Source organism: Elephas maximus, chromosome X, assembly GCF_024166365.1.
Source record: "Elephas maximus indicus isolate mEleMax1 chromosome X, mEleMax1 primary haplotype, whole genome shotgun sequence".
Taxonomy (NCBI): Eukaryota; Metazoa; Chordata; class Mammalia; order Proboscidea; family Elephantidae; genus Elephas; species Elephas maximus.
In genome coordinates this window covers 124,636,333-124,655,803 of record NC_064846.1, presented here as the reverse complement: position 1 = coordinate 124,655,803, position 19,471 = coordinate 124,636,333, and the positions used below count along the sequence as shown (strand labels likewise).

The following is a 19,471-nucleotide window of genomic DNA, read 5'->3' as shown; positions in this document are numbered from 1 at the left end:
CCCTTAATCTGGAAGCTCTGCTGAAACCTGTCTACCATGCGTGACCCTGCTGGTATTTGAATTACCGGAGGCATAGCTTCCAGCATCACAGCAACACTCAAGCCACCACAGTACAACAAACTGACAGATTGGCCTGAGTGTTGCTGTGATGCTGGCAAACTGATGGAAGACAAAGTATTACAGTGAAATGTGCAAAGACCTGGAGTTAGAAACCCAAAAGTGAAGAACACGCTCTGCATTTCTCAAGCTGAAAGAACTGAAAAAAAATTCAAGCCTCAAGTTGCAATTTTGAAGGGTACTCTGGGCAAAATATTGAACGATGCAGGAAATATCAAAAGAAGATGGAAGGAATACATAGAGTCACCATACCAAAAAAAATTGATCAACATTCAGCCATTTCAGGAGGTAACATATGATCAAGTACCAATGATATTGAAGGAAGAAGTTCAAGCTGCACTGAAGGCATTGGCGAAAAACAAGTCTCTAGGAATTGACGGAATACCAGTTGAGATGTTTTAACAAGCAGATGTAGTGCTGGAGGTGTTCACTCGTCTATGCCAAGAAATTTGGAAGATAGTACATGGCCAACCGACTGGAAGAGATCCATATTTGTGCCCATTCCAAAGGTGAGCCAACAGAATGCGGAAATTATCGAGCAATATTGTTAATGTCACATGCAAGTAAAATTTTGCTGAAAATAATTCAAAAATGGTTGCAGCTGTACATAAACAGGAAACTGCCAGAAATTCAAGTAAGATTCAGGAGAGGAGGTGCACCGAGGGATATCATTGCTGATGTCAGATGAATCTTGGCTGAAAGCAGAGAATACCAGAAAGATGTTTACCTGTGTTTTATTGACTCTGCAAAGGCACTCGACTGTGTGAATCATAACAAATTATGGATAACATTACAAAGAATGGGAATTCTAGAACATTATACATAGAAAAAAAATTTTTTTTTAAGCATAGACCAAGAGACAGTCATTCGAACAGAGCAAGGGGATACTGCATGGTTTAAAATCAGGAAGGGTGTGCATCAGGGTTGTATCCTTTCACCATACTTACTCAACCTGTATGCTGAGCAGATAATCCGAGAAACTGGGCTGTATAAAGAATGCGGCATCAGGATCGTAGGAAGACTCATTAAAAACCTGTGATAGGCAAATGACACAACCTCACTTGCTGAAAATGAAGATGACTTGAAAGCACTTATTAATGAAGGCCAAAGACTATACAGCCTTCACTTCAATATAAAGAAAACAGAAATCCTCACAACTGGACCAATAAGCAACATCATGATAAAAAGAAAAGATTGAAGTTGTTAAGGATTTCATTTTACTTATATCCTCAATCAACGCCCATGGAAGCAGCAGTCAGGAAATCGAACAACATATTGCATTGGGCAGACTTGCTGCAAAAGACCACTTTAGAATGTCCAAAAGCAAAAGATGTCTCTTTGAGGACTAAGGTGTGCCCGACCCAAGCCATACTTTCAGTCACCTCATGTGCGTGCAAATGCTGGACAATGAATAAGGAAAGCTGAAGAAGAATTGAAGGAGCTGCTTTGGGGATGGTCCTTTTCTTTTCTCGGAGGACAACAGATGTAGCTCCTTTGGCCTGTTTCCTGCCCATAGAATTCCAAGAGTCAGCGTTCTTTCCCTTCACTCTTTCTCTGTCCTGTTCCATATAAGCTGATGAGTTTTCTGCCGTGGTGGTTGGTTAGATCCATTAGCCACAGGCTTAATCTCTTTAACAAAAGATTATGTAGCCACATCCTTGGTGGTCATGCTGGGACACATGTCCTTAGTTTGTACAACACAATTTTCCAAATATTTACATTTGTTTTCATTTTGCATGGTTCATTTTTAAGTCGATCTCTTTCTCTCGCATTTTACCATAAGCAGCAAGGAGAAACCACATGGCCTCTTTTAAGATCTTCATAAAAATCTGATCAGCCGGATATCCAAGTTCATCGCTTAAAAGTTCTACCTTCCACCATGTGTTTGAACATAATTCAGACAAGTTCTTTGCCAGTGCATAAAAAGCATCACCCTCCCTCCATTGTCCAATCACATGTTCATTTTCTTTTAAAGTCTCACCAGAAGCACATTTAATATCCAGATTCTAGCACCGTTCTGTTGCTGATGCCATATGTATTCTCTAAGATGATAGAGATTTTCCCTGTAGCTCTCTTCACTTCCTTCTGAACCCTCACCAGAATTGCCTTTGATGTCCGTAATTATATCACAGTCTGTTCAAGACAATCTAGGCCTTTACTATTGGGCATCTTAAAATTCCTTCATCCTCTACCTATTACCTAATTCCAAAACCACTTCCACATTGTAGATATTTGTTAGAGGAGCGCTCCCACTTCTCAATACTAAAGTTTTAGTTATCTAGTGCTGCTATAACAGAAATACCACAAGTGGATGGCTTTAACAAACAAATTTATTTTCTCATAGTTTAGGAGGCTATAAGTCTCAATTCAAGGTGTCAACTCTAGGGGAATGCTTTCTTTCTCTGTTGGCTTTAGAAGAAGGTATTTGTCTATTTTGAGCTTTTGCTCCTGGGTGATCTTTTTTTTTTTCCAAAACTTTATTGAGGTATAACAATATGCAATAAACAGTACATATTTAACATATTTACAGTATACAGTTTGATAAGCTTTCATCTATCTATATATGATAAAACCATCACCCAAATGAAGATAACGAACATATATATATATGCATCTCTCCAAAAAGTTTCCTCATACCTTTTGTAATACTACCATCCCCTGAGCAACCATGGGTCTGCTTTCTGTCATTGTAAATCAGTTTGCTTTTCCTAGAATTTTATATAAATGGAATCATAGAGTATATATTCTTTAGCTGTCAGGCTTCATTCACTCAGCATAGTTACCCAGAGATTCATCCATGTTGTTGAATGTATCCATAGTAATTTTTTTTTGTATCTGCCATTTATTTTTTATTATGCTTTAGGTGAAAGTTTACAGAGCAAATTAGTTTCTCGTTGAACAATTTATACACAAACTGTTTTTGTGACATTGGTTGCAATTCCCGTGACATGTCAGCACTCTCCTCTTCCCTACCCTCGGTTCCCCATTTCCATCCGCCCGTTTTTCCTGTCCCTTCCTGCCTTCTCAGTCATTTCTTCCAGGCAGGTGTTGCTCATTTAGTCTACTATACTTGATTGAACTAAGAAGCATGTTCCTCAAGTGTGTTATTTTTTTTAATAGATCTGTCTCATCTTTGGCTGAACAGCGAACTTTGGGAGTGGCTTCAGTTCTGAGTCGAAAGGGTGTCCGGGGGCTATAGTCTTGGGGGTTCCTCCAGTCTTTGTCAGACCAGTAAGTCTGGTCTTTTTTTTATGTGCATTTGAATTTTGTTTTACAATTTTCACCAGCTCTGTCCGGCACCCTCTATTGTGATCCCTGTCAGAGCAGCCAGCGGTGGCCGGGCGCCATCTAGATGTTCTGGGCTCAGGCTGCTGGAGGCTGTGGCTCATGTTGTCCATTAGTCCTTTGGACTAGTATTTCCCTTGTGTTTTTGGTTTTCTTCATTTTCCTTTGCTCAGGAAGGGATGGGACCAGTAGATGTATCTTAGGTGGCTGCTTTCAAGTTTTTAAGACCCCAGATGCTACTCACAGAAGTTGGATGTAGAACATTTTCCTTATCAATTTTATTATGCCAGTTGACCTAGATGACCCCCAAGACAATGGTTCCCAGCCTTCAGCCCCAGTGACTCAGTCCCTCAAGGTGTTGGAATGTGTCTATGAAGCTTCAATGACTTTCTTTGCCCTTGGTCAAGTTGTGCTGACTTCCCGTATATTGTATACTCTCTTTCCTTTCACCAAGGTTATCACTTATCTATCTAGGTAGTGGTTTTCCTTCTCCATTCTTCCTCTCCAAAAATATTGTTTCTTTCTGTGTGTAAACCTTTTCTCGAGTTTTTATAATAGTCGCATACAATATTTGTCCTTTTGTGATTAACTTATCTCACTCAGCATAATGCCCTCCAGATTCATCCATGTTGTGAAATATTTTGCAGATTCATCATTCTTTATCGTTGCGTAGTATTCCATTGTGTACCATAATTTGTTTATCCATTCATCTGTTGATGGGCACTTAGGTTGTTTGCATTTTTTTGCTATTGTGAATAATGGTGCAATGAACATGGGTTTGCATATGTCTATTCATGTGATAGCTCTTATTTCTCTAGGATATATTCCTAGGAGTGGGATTGCTAGATCATATGGTATTTCTATTTCTAGCTTTTTAAGGAGGCACCATATCATTTTCTATAATGGTTGTACTGTTTTACATTCCCACCAGCAGTGCATAAGAGTTCCAGTATTGCTGCAACTTCTCCAACGCTTGTTATTTTCTGTTTTTTTGATACATGCCAGTAATGTCAGGGTGAGTGAGTATCTCGGTGTAGTTTTGATTTGCATTTTTTCCATGGCTAATGATCTCAAGCATTTCCTCATTTGTCTGTTAGCCACCTGAATGTCTTCTTTAGTGAAACTTCTGTTCATATCCTTTGCCCATTTTTTAATTGGATTATTTGTCTTTTTGTTGTTGAGGTGTTGCAGTATCTTAGAGATTTTAGAAATTAGACCCTCGTCTAATATGTCATAGCCAAAAATTATTTCCCAGTCTGTATGTTCTCTTTTTACTTTATCGGTGAAGTCTTTTGATGAGCATAAGTGCTTAATTTTTAGGAGCTCCCAGTTACCTAGTTTATGTTTTGGTGTTTGTGCATCGTTAGTTATGATTTGTATTGAATTTATGTCTTGTATTAGGACGCCCTAGCATTGTTCCTGTTTTTTCTTCCATGATCTTTACAGTTTTAGGTTTTATATTTAGGTCTTTGATGCATTTTGAATTAGTTTTTGCATATGGTGTGTGGTATGAGTCCTGTTTCATTTTTTACAGATGGACATCTAGTTTTGCCAGCACAATTTGTTGAAGACTGTCTTTTCCCCCATTTAATGGACTTTGGGCCTTTGACAAAGATCACCTGAACATAGGTGGATGGATTTACGCCTGGGTTCTCAATTCTGTTCCATTGGTCTGAGTGTCTGTCATTGTACCAGTACCAGGCTGTTTTGCCTACCGTGGCTGTATATTCTGAGATCAGGTAGTGTGAGGCTGCCTGCTTTGTTCTTCTACAGTAATGCTTTACTTATCCAGGGCTTTTTTCTTTTCCATATAAAGTTAGTGATTATTTTTTCCATCTCTGTTGGTATTTGGATCAGGATTCCATTCTTTCAGTAGATAGCTTTGGGTGGAGTTGACATTTTCACAATGTTGAGGCTTCCTGTCCGTGAGCATGGTTTTTCCGTTTATGTAGGTCTCTTTTGGTTTTTTGCAGTAGTGTTTTATACTTTTTTATATATAGGTCCTTTACGTTCCTGGTTATATTTATTCTTAGTATTTTATTTTTTGGAAACCCTGGTGGCGTAGTGGTTAAGTGCTATGGCTGCTAACCAAAGGGTTGGCAGTTCGAATCCGCCAGGCACTCGTTGGAAACTCTATGGGGCAGTTCTACTCTGTCCTGTAGGGTCGCTATGGGTTGGAATCGACTCGATGGCACTGGGTTTGGTTTTTTGGTTTTTATGTCCCTGGTTAGATTTATCCTTAGTGTTTTATTTTTTGGAGCTCTGGTGGCACAGTGGTTAAGAGCTCGGCTGCTAACCAAAAGGTCAGCGGTTTGAATCCATCAGCTGCTCCTTGGATACCCTATGGAGCAGTTCTGTTCTGTCCTGTAGGGTCTCTATGAGTCGGAATTGACTCGATGGCAATGAGTTTGGCTTATTTACTTTTTTAGGGACTGTTATAAATGGTATTGTTTTCTTGATTTCCTTTTGGAAAGTTCTTTGTTGGTATATAGGAATCCAGCTGATTTTTGTATGTTAATCTTGTTTCCTGCCACTCTGCTGAATCTTTCTATTAGTTCCAATTGTTTTCTTGTGGAATCTTTGGGGTTCTCTATGCTTAGGATCATATCTGCGAATAGGGATAGCTTACTTCTTCCTTTCCAATTTGGATGCCTTTTATTTCTTTTTCTTGCTTTATTGTTCTAGCTAGAACTTTCAGCACAGTATTAAATAGAATTGGTGATAAAGGGCATCCTTGTCTTCTTCCTGTTCTCAGGGGGAAATGCTTTCAGTCTCTCTCCATTGAGAATGATGTTGGCTATTGGTCTTGTATAGATGCTCTTTATTATGTTGAGGAATTTCCCTTCTATTCCTATTTTATCAAGAGTTTTAATCAGGAAGGGGTGTTAGACTTTATCAGATGTCTTTGTGGATTAAGATGATCATGTGATTTTTTTTGTTTGATTTATGTGGTGGATTACATTGATTAATTTTCTAATGTTGAACCATCTTTGCATAACTGATACGAATACCACTTGGTCGTGGCATATTATTTTTTTGATATGATGCTGAATTCTGTTGGGTAGAATTGTGTTGAAAATTTTGCATCTATATTCATGAGAGATACTGGTGTGTAATTTTCTTTTTTTGTGATATCTTTGCCTGGCTTTGGTATCAGGGTTATACTGGCTTTATGGAATGAATTTAGAAGTATTCCTTCCTTTTCTATGCTCTGAAATAGTTTGACTAGTACTGGTGTGAGCTTTTCTCTGAATGGTAGAATTCCCCAGCAAAGCTGTCTGGGCCAGGGCTTTTTTGTTGTTTTTGGGAGTTTTTTTTTTTTTTTAAGCCTCTTTAATCTCTTCTCTTATTATGGATCTGTTCAGATTTTTTTATTAGTTTTGTATTAGTCTGTTCATTTTGTGTTTGGGTAGGTAGTGTGTTTTTAGAAATTTGTCCATTTCTTCTAGGTTCTCAAATTTGTTGGAGTACAGTTTTTCATAGTATTCTGTTATAATCCTTTTTATTTCAGTTGGGTCTGTCGTAATGTGCCCCATCTTATTTCTTATTTGGATTATTTGCTTCCTCATCTTTTTTCCTTTTGTCAGCTTGGCCAAATGCTTTGTCGATTTTGTTGATCATTTCAAAGGACAAACTTTAGGTCTTGTTGATTCTTTCTATTTTTTTCTTTTTCATTTATTTTTGCTCTAAACTATTATTTCCTTTCTTCTGGTGGCTGTGGGCTTCTTTTGTGTTCTCTATTTGTTCAAGTTACAGGGCTAGTGTTTTGATTTTGATCTGTTGTTCATTTTTTGTGTGTGCATTTATTTCTATAAATTAATCTCTGAGCACTTCCTTTGCTTTTTCCCTAAAATTTTGGTATGATGTGTTTTCATTCTCATTTGATTCCAGGAATATGTTTATTCCCTCTTTAATTTCTTCTATTATCCAGTTATTTTTAAGCAAGGTGTTATTCATTTTCCATGTATTTGATTTTTTATCATTCCTATCCTGTTATTGATTTCTACTCTCATGATGTCGTGATCAGAGAATGCTCTGTATTATTTCGATGTTTTGAATTTCATTGGAGGTTGCTTTGTGGCCTAAAACGTGATCTGTTCTGGAGAATGTTCCTTGTGCACTGGAAGAGAATGTATACTTTGTAGCTACTGAGTGGAGTGTTCTGTATATGTCTTTGAGGTTCAGCTGGTTGATTTTAGCCTTTAGATCTTCTGTATCTTAGATGAGTTTCTTTCTAGATGTTCTGACCTTTACCCAGAATGGTGTGTTAAAGTCTTCCACTGTTATTGTGGAACTGTCTCTTTCTCTTTTCAGTGCTGTTAGAGTTTGTTTTATGTATTTTGGAGCCCTCTTGTTGTGTGCATAGATCTTTGTTAAAATTACGTGTTCTTGGTGGATTGCCCCTTTAATCGTTATTTAATGTCTTTCCTTTTATTGTTGATTTTACCTTGAAATCTGTTTTATCTGAGATTAGTATTGCCACTTCTGCCCTTTTTTTGGTTAGTTTGCTTGATATGTTTTTTTCCCCCATCCTTTGATTTTTAATAAATTTGTCTTTGTGTCTAAGGTGTGTCTCTTGTAGACAGCATATTGATGGGTGTTTTTTTTTTTAATCCCTTCTGCCATTCTCTGTCTCCTTATGGCTGCATTTAAACCATTTACGTTCAGTGTGCTTCAGTAGGTATGAGCTTATTGCTGTCATATTGGTTTTTTTGTGTGTGTGTGTTGCTGACGTTTTCTTTTTTCCTCTTAGTCTCCTGTGCTGAGGTCCTTTTGTTTGTGGATTTTCTTTTTTTTTTGTTATTGTAGATTTTGTGTTTACTGATTCTTTGTTTTTCTTTGTTATTCTAATGAATAGGTTTGTTAACATTCTTTGTGGTTACTTTGAAATTTACTCTTATCTTCCTAAGTTTGGACCAGTCTTTTATTACTTGGTATTGCTTTGACTTGCTGTCCACTGTGAGTCAGAATCGACTCAATGGCACTTAACAACAACAACAACAACATACCTACGCTGTTTATTGCACCTTCTATTGTTTTGTCCTTGTTATTTCTGATTGATGTCTGTGTTTCCCCGTTGTAAGTCTTTTAGTTTTGTTTTATTATTGAGAGTTCTTTACCTTGGTTGGTTTCTGGCTGATGCTGTCCTGTGTCCTAGACTCTGATTGTTATCTGATGTTGTTGGTTCTTTAACTGAAGGACTCCTTTTAATGTTTCTTGTAAGTTTGGCTTCGTTTTTGTGAATTCCCTTAATTTCTCTTTACCTTGAAACACCCTAATTTTGCCATCATATTTGAGAGAGAGTTTTGCAGGACATATTATTCTTGATTGGCAGTTTTTTTGTTTCAAGGTTTTTATTTATGTTATTCCATTGCCTTCTTGCCTGCATAGTTTCTGCCGAGTAATCAGAGCTTAGTGTTATGGTTTCCCCTTTGTAAGTGACTTTTCATTTTTCTTGAGCTCCTCTCAGGATTCTTTCTTTGTCTTTTGGTTTGACAAGTGTTATGGATTGAATTGTGTCCCCCCAAAATGTGTGTCAACTTGGCTAATCCATGTTTCCCAGCATTGTATGGTTGTCCTTCTTTTTGTGATCTGATGTATTTATTCTTTGTGTTGTAAATCCTAACCTCTATGATGTTAATGAGGCAGGATTAGAGGCAGTTATGTTAATGAAGCAGGACACAATCTACAGGATTAGGTTGTATTTTGAGTCAGTCTCTTCTGAGACATAAAAGAGAGAATCGAGCAGAGGAGAGGGAGACCTCATTATCACCAAGCAAAAACAGCCAGGAGCAGAGTCCTTTAGACCTCCCCTGTGTTGAGAAGCTCTTAGACCAGGGGAAGATCAATGACAAGGACCTTCCCCCAGAGCCAATGGAGAGAAAGCCTTCTCCTGGAGCTGGTGCCCTGAAATCAGACTTCTAGCCTCCTTGACTGTGAGAGAATAAATTTCAGTTTGCTAAAGTCATCCACTTGTGGTATTTCTGTTATAGCAGCACTAGATAACTAAGACAGCAAGTGTAATTATGATCTGTCTTGGTGACTTTCTTTTCGGGTCTATCCTATGTGGGGTTCATTGAGCTTCTTGGGTGGTCAGCTTTTCATCTTTAGTAATATTTGGGAAGTTTTCTGCTAGCAAATCTTCAATAATCTTTTCTGTGTTTTCAATTTTCTCCCCCGTTCTGGAACGCCAATATTTTTGCTCTTGATTATGTCCCACGTAATTCACTGGTTTTCTTCATTTTTTTCTTCTTTCTTCTCTCTGATTTTTCCTCAAAGTGTCGTCTATGGATTTGTCTTCAGTCTCACTGATTCTGTTTTCTTTTGTTTCAAAACTGGTACTAAAACCTCTGTTGAGCTGTCCATTTCTGAAATCTCTTGAAGAGCTCTAAATATTAGTCTTTTGAATTTCGTATCAGGTAGTTTCACTGTCTTTTATTCTACCGGAAGGTCGTCTGATTCTTTGGATTTCATGCTGGAGCTCTGTTATTCTGTTTACTTATATGTTTTGATATCGTCTGCTGTTTCCATGACATTAAGGCATTATTTTATTTATCAATTATATGTTCGTTTGTTTCATCCTGCTTTTTTGCTTTGTTTCGATGTATCTGGGCAGGCGAGCCAGGGTTGTTTGGCTGCTTGCTTGTCTGTGGGCATGATAGTTCCCACCACCTTGTCTAGGTGGGCAGGGCAATAGCAGACAGGGTGAGTCTGCTTTGCTGTACACTAGTTTGGCAAGGTGGCTGAGGGCAACAAGGTGGGCACTGTCTGCCTCCTGATGTTGGTCCAGTTCTGTGGGAGCATTCATAGCCCCTGGCCAGATAGGCGGGGGTGTCGTACGGGCAGTGGCGTGGGCTCACTTCCCACTGTTCGGCAGCTGGTCAAGTGGCAGGAGAACAGGGCAATACATGCCCGGTGTGGTAGTGGGCCTGAGCACTGAGGATGCTCTAGCCACAGTGGCATGTCAGAGGCCCGTGGGAAGTGGGGCTGTTGTGTGAGGCTAGGTGGAGGGGGAGGAAAAAAGAGAGAGAATTTTTTAAAAGAGTAGTCCATGGGTGGGGGCTGGGTGGACCTGGGAGCCAGCGGGAAGGGGGAAAGGTGGCATATGAGGCTAGGTGGAAGGTAGAAAGAAAAGAAAGTAAAAGAAAAAAGTAAGTGTTGGCACAGTGAGGGTGGGCAGACCCAGGGCAGCAGTGGGCCAGTGGCTTTCCAGCCAAAGCAGCATGGTGGGGTCCAGCAGTGGGGGGTGGGGGGTGTACTGGGCTATATCTGAGGGAAAAGGAAAAAAATTAAAATAGAAAAAACTGGCAGCATGGTGGGGGCCAGCAAATGGGGGCAGGTTGGACCTGAGGGCCAGTTGGAAGGGAGGTGTTTTAGTCATCTAGTGCTTCTGTAACAGAAATGCCACAAGCAGATGGCTTTAACAAAGAGGAATTTATTCTCCCACAGTCCAGTAGGTTACAAGTCCAAATTCAGGGTGTCACCTCCAAGGGAAGTCTTTCTTTCTTTGTCAGCCCGGGAGAAAGGTTCTTGTCCTCAATCTTCCCCTGGTCGAGGAGCTTCTTGGGCACAGGGACGCCGGGTCCAAAGGATGTGCTCTGCTCCTGGTGCTGCCTCCTTGGTGGTATAAGTCCCCAGCTCTCTGCTTGCTTCTCTTTCCTTTTTCTCTCTTGAGAGATAAAAGGTGGTGCAGGCCACACCCCAAGAAAACTCCCTTTACATTGGATCAGGGGTGTGACCTGGGTAAGGGTGGTGTTACAATCCCACCCTAATCCTTTTTAACATAAAATTACAATCACAAAATGGAGGACAACCACACAGTACTAGGAATCATGGCCTAACCAAGTTGATACACATTTTTGGGGGATATAATTCAATCCATGAGAGGAGGGAATGTGATGTTCGGAGCTAGGTGGGATGGAGAAAGAAACAAAAGCAAAAAAAAATGGTGGCGCTGTGGGAACTGACAGGTAGGGTGAGGCAGACCCAGGGTAGCAGTGGACTGGTGGCTCTCTAGCCGATGCCGCAAGGCATGGCCGTGCAGGACAGGGTGGAGGTGGCGTGAAGGACTAGGTGGGAGGAAGAAGGGGGAAAAGGAGAAATGGAAAAAAATGGTGACACAGCAGGTGTAGGCGGGGCAGACGCAGAGCAGCTGTGTGCTAGTGGCTATCAGTGTGGCTGTCAGGAAGGGATGGAGGTGGCACATGGGGCTAGGTGGGAGGGAGGAAGAAAAGGAAAGAGAAAAAAATGACACAGCGGGAACCAGCCAGTGGGGGCGGGGTGGACCTGGGGTGGGGGCGAGCCAGTGCTTCTCCAGCTGAGCAGTGTGGCACAGCCCGTCAGGAAGGGCCTGAGGCAGCACACAGGGCTAGGTGGAGGAAAGAAAAAAAGGAAGGAAGGGAAAGAGAGAAAAAATGTCACATCAAGACCTGGCCGGTGAAGGCGGGGCAGACCCAGGGTGGTAATGAGCTGGTGTCTTTCCAACCAAGCTGAGCGGGAAGGGGCTGAGGCAGTTGGTGCACAGGGCTGGGTGGGAGGGAGGAAGAAAGGGGAAGAGAAAAAAAAATGGTGTTGAGGGAGCAGGCTGGTGGGGGCAGGGTGGACCTGGGGCAACAGTGAACCAGTGTCTCTCCGGCCAAGCATTGTGGTGTGGCCCGTTGGGAAGCAGCATGCAGGGCAGAAGGGTGAGGAGGTGGGAAAGCATATTTCTGTGGTTACCGGTTGCTCTATCTCATATTGGGAGAATTACGAAGTTGCCATCTTGTACTCCCTGTCCAGGGTTGTTGCTGGCTGTACTCCAAGATGGCGAAGCTGTGCCACATTAGCTGATAGTTCTCCGTCAGTTTCTTCTTCTATTCTGTGCATGCTGTAGCTCTTTATACCTTAATTTAATGCTCAGGGTTCCGGGATTGACATTTGTATCTGTTTTACTTAGTTTCTCATTTTCAGATCTTTGCTGAAGAGGGACAGCCTGGTGCCTCTGCCTGTGGTGCCATGTTGGCTCCGCCCCCTCCTGGGTGATCTGGATGTGGCTTGATATCTCTCTTCCCCATCTCTGCTTCTTTTGCTTGCTTGTTTAATCTCTTTTATATATCTCAAAAGAGATTGACTTAAGAAACATCCTGCACTGATCCTGTCTCAATATGAAAAAGAACCCATCCCCAATTGGTATTATAACCACAGATATAGGGTTTAGGATTTATAACACATATTTGGGGAGGACACAATTCAATCCATAACAATGATGTTATATATATTTTAAAAAGAGATTTGATTCGCTGTTGCGTTGTAGGATATTTACATCCGTGTTCATAAGTGAAGTGGTCCTCTAATTTTCTGGTGTTTTTCTAGCATTGGAATCAAAGGCAGCTTTTGCTATTTTTCTGTTTATTGGAACAATTTGTATAAGAATTATCTGTTCCTTGAAAGCTTGGTAGAACTCACCCTTAAAAGCTCCTGGGCATGAGTTTTTGATTATCATTTTGTCTATTCTGCCGATTTTGGCATTTTATTTTTTTCAGAAATGAGCCCATTTTATGTAGGTCTTTATATATTGTTATTCAGTCTAGCTTTCTAGAAGTGTTTTATAAAAGGTTATCTGCCTTTGAAAGGTGTTTAGCTGAACTTCTCTGTGGCCAATTTAAAGTATCCTTCCTTATCCAAATCTTTTTCTCTTCTAGAGTTTACATAGCAAGAGTTCAATACCTACATGTATTTGCTTTCTGAGTATCACAGAGTTCAGGATTTCATCTGAAAATTCATTCACATCTGTTCATTTCTTGAATTCTCATGACTAGAGTTCAAATAGCAAGGGATACTTGTAGCAAACAAAAATGAAAAAAAGAATTTATTGTATCAAACACTGACAGCAATTTCTTCTCTGGGCATCTATCTTTAACTTTAAGGAAATAGTTTGGGTTACATGAAACTCATAAAGCCAGGGACTTTGTTTTGTTTACAGCAGTATCTCCAACACCTGGAACACTGACTGACACACAGTAAATGTCACAGTAACATTTGTTGGGTGAAGAAATAATGAACAAGCAATTACCAAAATTAGAGACAAACCAAAATGTTTGGAAATATTTTTAGAAACTAAAAGTACTTGATTAAAAAAAAGATAATTGGTTAAAATAGTAGTAAAATGGTATGTTCATATAACAGAATGTTGCACAGCCGCTTAAAATGGTTTTGTAGAAGAGCGTATCTAATGACATGGAAAGATGTTTATGAAAAGGAAGAGGTTATAAGATAGCATGATCACATTTTAATATAACGAAAAGGGGCCTAGAGGTTCACATAGGCATTATCAGTATTTTGCTACTGCAGGCAGCACTGTAGTGAGTATCTTTGTTCATATGTTGGAGTGTGTTTATAGGATTAATCTCCAGAAGAGAACTTGCTATGTCAAAGGATGTGTACGTTTACATTTTTTATCGATATAGCTGAATTTTCCTCCACAAGGGTTTATGAGAGGGCCTCCTCTCCCACACACCTTTGCCAATAAAATGTGTAATCAAATTAATTTGATCTTTGCCAGTCTTCTAGGTGAAAAATTATTTTTATTAGTATTTCTTTAATAATGGTTTGTTTTATTGAGACATATTTCATTTGTACTGTTTATTCATGTCCTTTTTCCCATTTTTGATCTTTATTAACTTGTAAGAACTCTTTACAGATTAAGGAAGTTATTACCCTTTTATCTTTAAAATGAGTTGCAGATATTTTCCACATTTATGATTTATATTTTAAGTTACGGTATTTTTCCAATATTTTATTATGAAAAAATTTCAAACATGCAGCAAAATTGGAAGAATTTTACAGTGAACACCTGTATACCTACCATTACCTTTAACATGTTACCGTACTTGCTTTTATCTCATGTTTATTTGTTATTGGTATTTTTTTTTGTAAAAATGGCTGTAACAAAACATATACCCATTCAGCATTTTCTACATGTACAGTTCAGTTACATTTGTTACATTCTTCACATTGTGTCTCACTCTTGAATTTCTGCCCATTCTATTTCACCACCAAGACACTCTGCCTTCTAAACTTCTCCTCTGTGTTTTAGAGTTACTGCTGTCAGTTTGATCTCACATGGAAAAGTCTTTGAAAGAGCGCAGTGCTCAAGGCAAACATTCTTTATTATTTGAGCCAAACTTTTGCTTTGTTATTCTTTATTATTTGAGCTAAACGTTTGTTTCATTTGAAGGTGACTTCATGGCATAATTTTGGTTCAAGGCTTGAAGATCATCTCGGGGCAGTTAGATTCAGGGGTTCTTCTAGTCTCATAATGAGTCCATTAAGTCTGGTTTCTATAAGAATTTGAAATTCTGTTCCACATTTTTTTCTCTTTTTGATCAAGATCAATCTATTGGGTCCTTGATCAAGACATTCAGTAATGGTAGCCAGGCACCAGTTAATGGTATTTTTTTTATACTGCAGATATTTTTAATTTTTACAAGACCAGATTTATGATTCTTTTCTTTCATAGCTTCTGGGTTTTGTCTTGTTTAGAAAGACCTTCCCCGTTCTTGAGGTGGTAATTTTTTTCATATGTTTTCTTTCTAATATTTTCATGATTTCTATTTTTGAACTTAAGGTTTTGATCCATCTAGAATTTATTTGCTGTAAGAAGTGAGGTAGATAAGCAGCTTTATTTTTTAGGGGTCAACAGCTTTTATCTGTAAAGGGCCAGGTAGTAAATATCTTTGGCATTGCGGACCATACAGTCTTTGTTGCAACTGCTCAACTGAAAGCAGCCATTTACAGTGGATATGGTTGTGTTCTAATAAAACTTTATTTAAGGCGATTGGATTTGGCCCACTGGCTGTAGTTGGCTGACCCCTGGGATGATGGTTATCACAGCTACATAATTATTGACAAATCCATTTTCCCTGTTAATTTGAAATGCAACCTTTGGTTTATACCAAATTTCCATGTGTATTTTTGTGTATATGGACTCTATTCCATTTCACTGAGTTCTACCTTTATGTTTTAATATTTGGTAGCACTCCTCTCCCCTCATTAGTATTTTTTTTAACAGAATTTTCCTGACTCTACTAAGTTGTTTACTATCGTTTGCTGTTATAAACAATGCTGCAGTGAGTAATGTTTTTACATGCGTACAAATATATCTGTATATTAGATTCCCAGAAGTGGAATTGTGGGTCAGTGAGTATATAGATTTTTAGTTTTGTCAGCTAGTACCAAATTCCCTCTGTAGGGGTGTACCATTTTCACTCCCACCAGCAATGTGAGGGTACCTATTTTCTATACAGCCTTGCCAACAGTTTGTTGTCAAACATTTGAACTTAAGCACATCTGCTGGGTTAAAAATGGTCTATCACAAATATTCCTTACAGAATTCCAAATAATACATATGAATATTCTTCTCCAGTGGGTAGAGCTTAATTCCCCTCCCCTTGAGTGTTTTTTTGAGTGTGGGCTGGACTCAGTGACTCACTTTCAAAGAATAAAGTATGGAAAGGGAAAAATTGAAACTTATCAGTGGGAAAACCTGGCAAACACCATTTTAACCAGGTAGTCAGGGTTAACCTCAGTGATGAGTCATATTGTTATCATGTACTCCCGGATATGATGTGATGTGATATGATATGTGATGAGCGTACCTCACTTCCCTGGTATTCTTTTTAAAAATCCATAACCCAAGTATAATCATGAGAACAAATCAGACAAACCCAAATAGAGGGAATTCTACAAAATATCTGACCACTACACTTCCAAATTGTCTAGGTCATAAAAAAACGAGGAAAGACTGAGAAACTTTCACAGACCAGTGGAGACTAAGGAGACATGATAACTAAATGCAGTATGATATCTTCGATTAGATCTTAGAACAGAAAAACCACATTAGTGAAAATACTGATGAAATCCAAATAAAGTCCGTGGTTTAGTTAATAGTTTTGATGAAATGTACCATGATTTTGTTAGCATTAGGGGAACTGGGTGAAGGGTATATGGAAACTCTGTATTATCTTTGAACTTTTCTGTAAATCTAGAATTATTTCAAAATAAAAAATTTGTTTAGAAAATGGTCTATCAGCGTAGTATTAATTTTCATCTTTCATTGTGGGTGAGATGGAAACCCTGGTGGCGTAGTGGTTAAGTGCTACGGCTGCTAGCCAAGAGGTCGGCAGTTTGAATCCACCAGACGCTCCTTGGAAATTCTATGGGGCAGTTCTACTCTGTCCTACAGGGTCGTTATGAGTCGGAATCGACTCAACAGCAGTGAGTTTGGTTTGGTTTATTATGAGTGATAGAGCAACTTTTCAAGTACAAATCATTTGTATTTCTTTTCTGTGAATTCTGCTCGTGCTTTTCCCTGTATTTTTTCCCAGTTGATTGTTTATCTTTTGACTTAATTTTTTTTTTGTTTTTGTTTTTTACAAGCAGAAGTACTTTACTTTTATATAGTTGAACTTAATAATCTTTTTTTTATGGCTTCTGCTTTTGGAGTCATAGCTAGGATTTCCCTATTTCAAGGTACAAAGAAATTATCCTGTGTTTTCTTTATTGACTTTTATGGTTTCATTTTTTCCATTTAAATCTTTTAATCTATCTCAAATGTATCCTGGTATATATGTGTAAGTATTGTCATAACATCTTGCACATATCTAGATATTTAACCTTTTTGATGTGCTTATACTTTGGGTCTTTATTTCTGCAGGTTAATTTTGTACCCAGCATCCTTATTGACTTATTATCTGTAATCATTTTTCAGTTGATTCTCTTAGGTTTTCCAGGCATACCCTCATATCACCTACAAATAATGGTAATTTTGCCTTCTCCTCTCCAGCTTTTAATTCTTATTCTTCATTCCTTTGTTTAATTGCACTAGCCAGTATCTTTAGAATAATATTAAATAATGGTGTTGATAGTGGACATTCTAGTATTGTTCCTGACCAGAGTTGGAATCCTGCTAGTAGTATTCTACCAAGGTATCTGTTTTTTCTTGCCTGTTCATGTTTTCTTTTTAAAAATATAAACATGTTTTGACTGTAGTAAATTTTTTATTATTATTTTATCTAAAAAATAATTACTGAGTACCAGGCACTATGCTAAGCTTTAGGGAATATGATAGTGAACCAAATGGATATGGTGCCCTCATTTTATGGAACTCACAATCTAGTATTTTTTAAAATCATAAAAGAAATGCAAATTAAATCAACTTTGAGATAATTATTTTACAGTTATTGCATAGGAGAAATTTTAACAAAACAGCTTCCAGTGCTAGCAAGGTGGCCGTGAAACAGAGGGGCAGGGTGGCGCAGTGCACGATGAGGCGGAGAGGGAGAGAGGTCGGCAGGGACCTCACCCCGCAGGACCCTGCAGACCTTGTAGGACCTTGGTGAGCATTTTGGTGTTTTATCTTGAGAATAAGAGGGAGCCATTGAAGGGAGTGGTACGGTTGGGTTTGATTGGCTTTGCCTTATAGAACACTCACACTTGTTGGGATGTAAAGAATGAGCTGGGGGAGGCCTGGGTGGAGGTGAGGAGATTAGTCAGGAGGCCACAAGCGAAGTCTCAATAAAGGAAGGCAGACGTGTGGGCCAGAGAGGTGGGGGAGGGATGGAGAAAAGTGGATTGGATTTGAGAGAGAGGCGAGAGCTTGCCCCATGGGGTAAAGATTTAGGAATCCCTGTTTGGAGGGTGGGTGGGACTGAGAACCTAGAGGGAGTGGGCAGGGATCACCCTTATCTCTTATACCTTTTTCAGAAAGGACTGCCTCTAATGCCTCCCCATTCTTCTTCCCCCAGAGGTGGTCGTGGAGACAGGACTGGCCGCTATGGAGCCACTGACCGCTCGCAGGATGACAGTGGGGAGAGCCGCAGCCGAGACCACGACTACCGGGACATGGACTACCGTTCGTATCCCCGCGAATATGGCAGCCAGGAGGGCAAGCATGATTATGACGACTCATCCGAGGAGCAGAGTGCAGAGGTGAGGCCTGGGGAAAGCTGGGCCAGGCCTGGGTGGGGAGGACTCCTGAAGGGCCTCTGCGTCAGGCTGCAGCACCATGTGCAGGTAGCTCTCAGCTCCCATGCCTTTGGACTGTGCTGGGTGGCTTTGCCTCACCTGAAGGGTCTGTGCCCATTCTTTTTTTAAGGGGTACTCTACTGATTTGGCTTCCACATGCTTGGCTCTACCTCTGAAGGCCCCGGCTATCACCTCTTTCCCTTCTTCCCTGTTGTTCAGTGATTCATTGAACCCTGTGGTTCACTGCAAGCCCTGTACTGCCTTCTCCCAGCCCATTTAGGACACTTGAAGAGTTCTCACATGGGATCTGGCGCCTGAGGTTGGGAGGGCACCTGGGGGAATAGGATATTACCAAACAGAGCAGTTTCAGGAGGCCAGCCATGGGCATTCCCAGTGATGACAGAGCTCCTAGACAGAAGGAAGGAGCCCTCAGTTCTTTCCTTTGGGCTCAGGGGGTAGCCAATTCCATGTTGGGTAGCTACCCTTAGCCTGAGGGGTGAGGATAATATTCACCATCAGGGAACCAACATATGAGGGGGAGAAGCACCCTTGGGAACCCCAGTTTGATGGGGCAGTCAGGGCCCTGGTCCAAGCAAGCACATAGTTCTCCTGTGGGGGTGGGGGTGGGGAGGGTATCCTCACAACTCCAGCCCTGGAAGCCAGAGTGCCACCCTTTGGAGGGTCCAGTGCAAAGACCCCAGTGGTAGACCACCAGCTTTGGTGGGTGTACCAGGGGATGACAGTAGCCATGCTTCCCCAGTGGCAGCTTTTGAGCTGTGCCTGGATATCTCCAGGGGCACTGAGTGGGTCCTGGGTCGACCCAGTGGGAAGAGTGGGAGTGGGGTGCTGAGTTAGCCAGCCCTCCTGAGGGCTGGAGGGGTATGGACCCAGGCCTGGCTGGGTTAGTCCTGGCATGGGTTGGGTAAAAACTAAGAACCCAGCAACCACACCCTGTTTTGAGGGATACTGGTGGTGGTGGAGGACTGGCCCAGGCTTAAGATTAGGCACTGAAGGGCAGCATCTGTGGCCCTCGTACCTTTGCCAGCTCTTGCTGGCTGGCTCTGGC

The 19,471-nt window shown here is 40.3% G+C and overlaps 1 protein-coding gene across 10 annotated transcripts in view; it reads left to right on the top strand.

Moving 5' to 3' along the window:
• The window catches only part of RBM10 (RNA binding motif protein 10), a 44,965-nt gene that overhangs the window by 10,792 nt on the left and 14,702 nt on the right, over positions 1–19,471 (top strand). For all 10 annotated transcript variants that reach the window (XM_049871268.1, XM_049871267.1, XM_049871271.1 and 7 more), the window contains exon 3: positions 18,186–18,369. In XM_049871268.1, the coding sequence (XP_049727225.1) occupies positions 18,186–18,369 (184 nt within the window). The remainder of the gene's footprint in view (positions 1–18,185; positions 18,370–19,471) is intronic.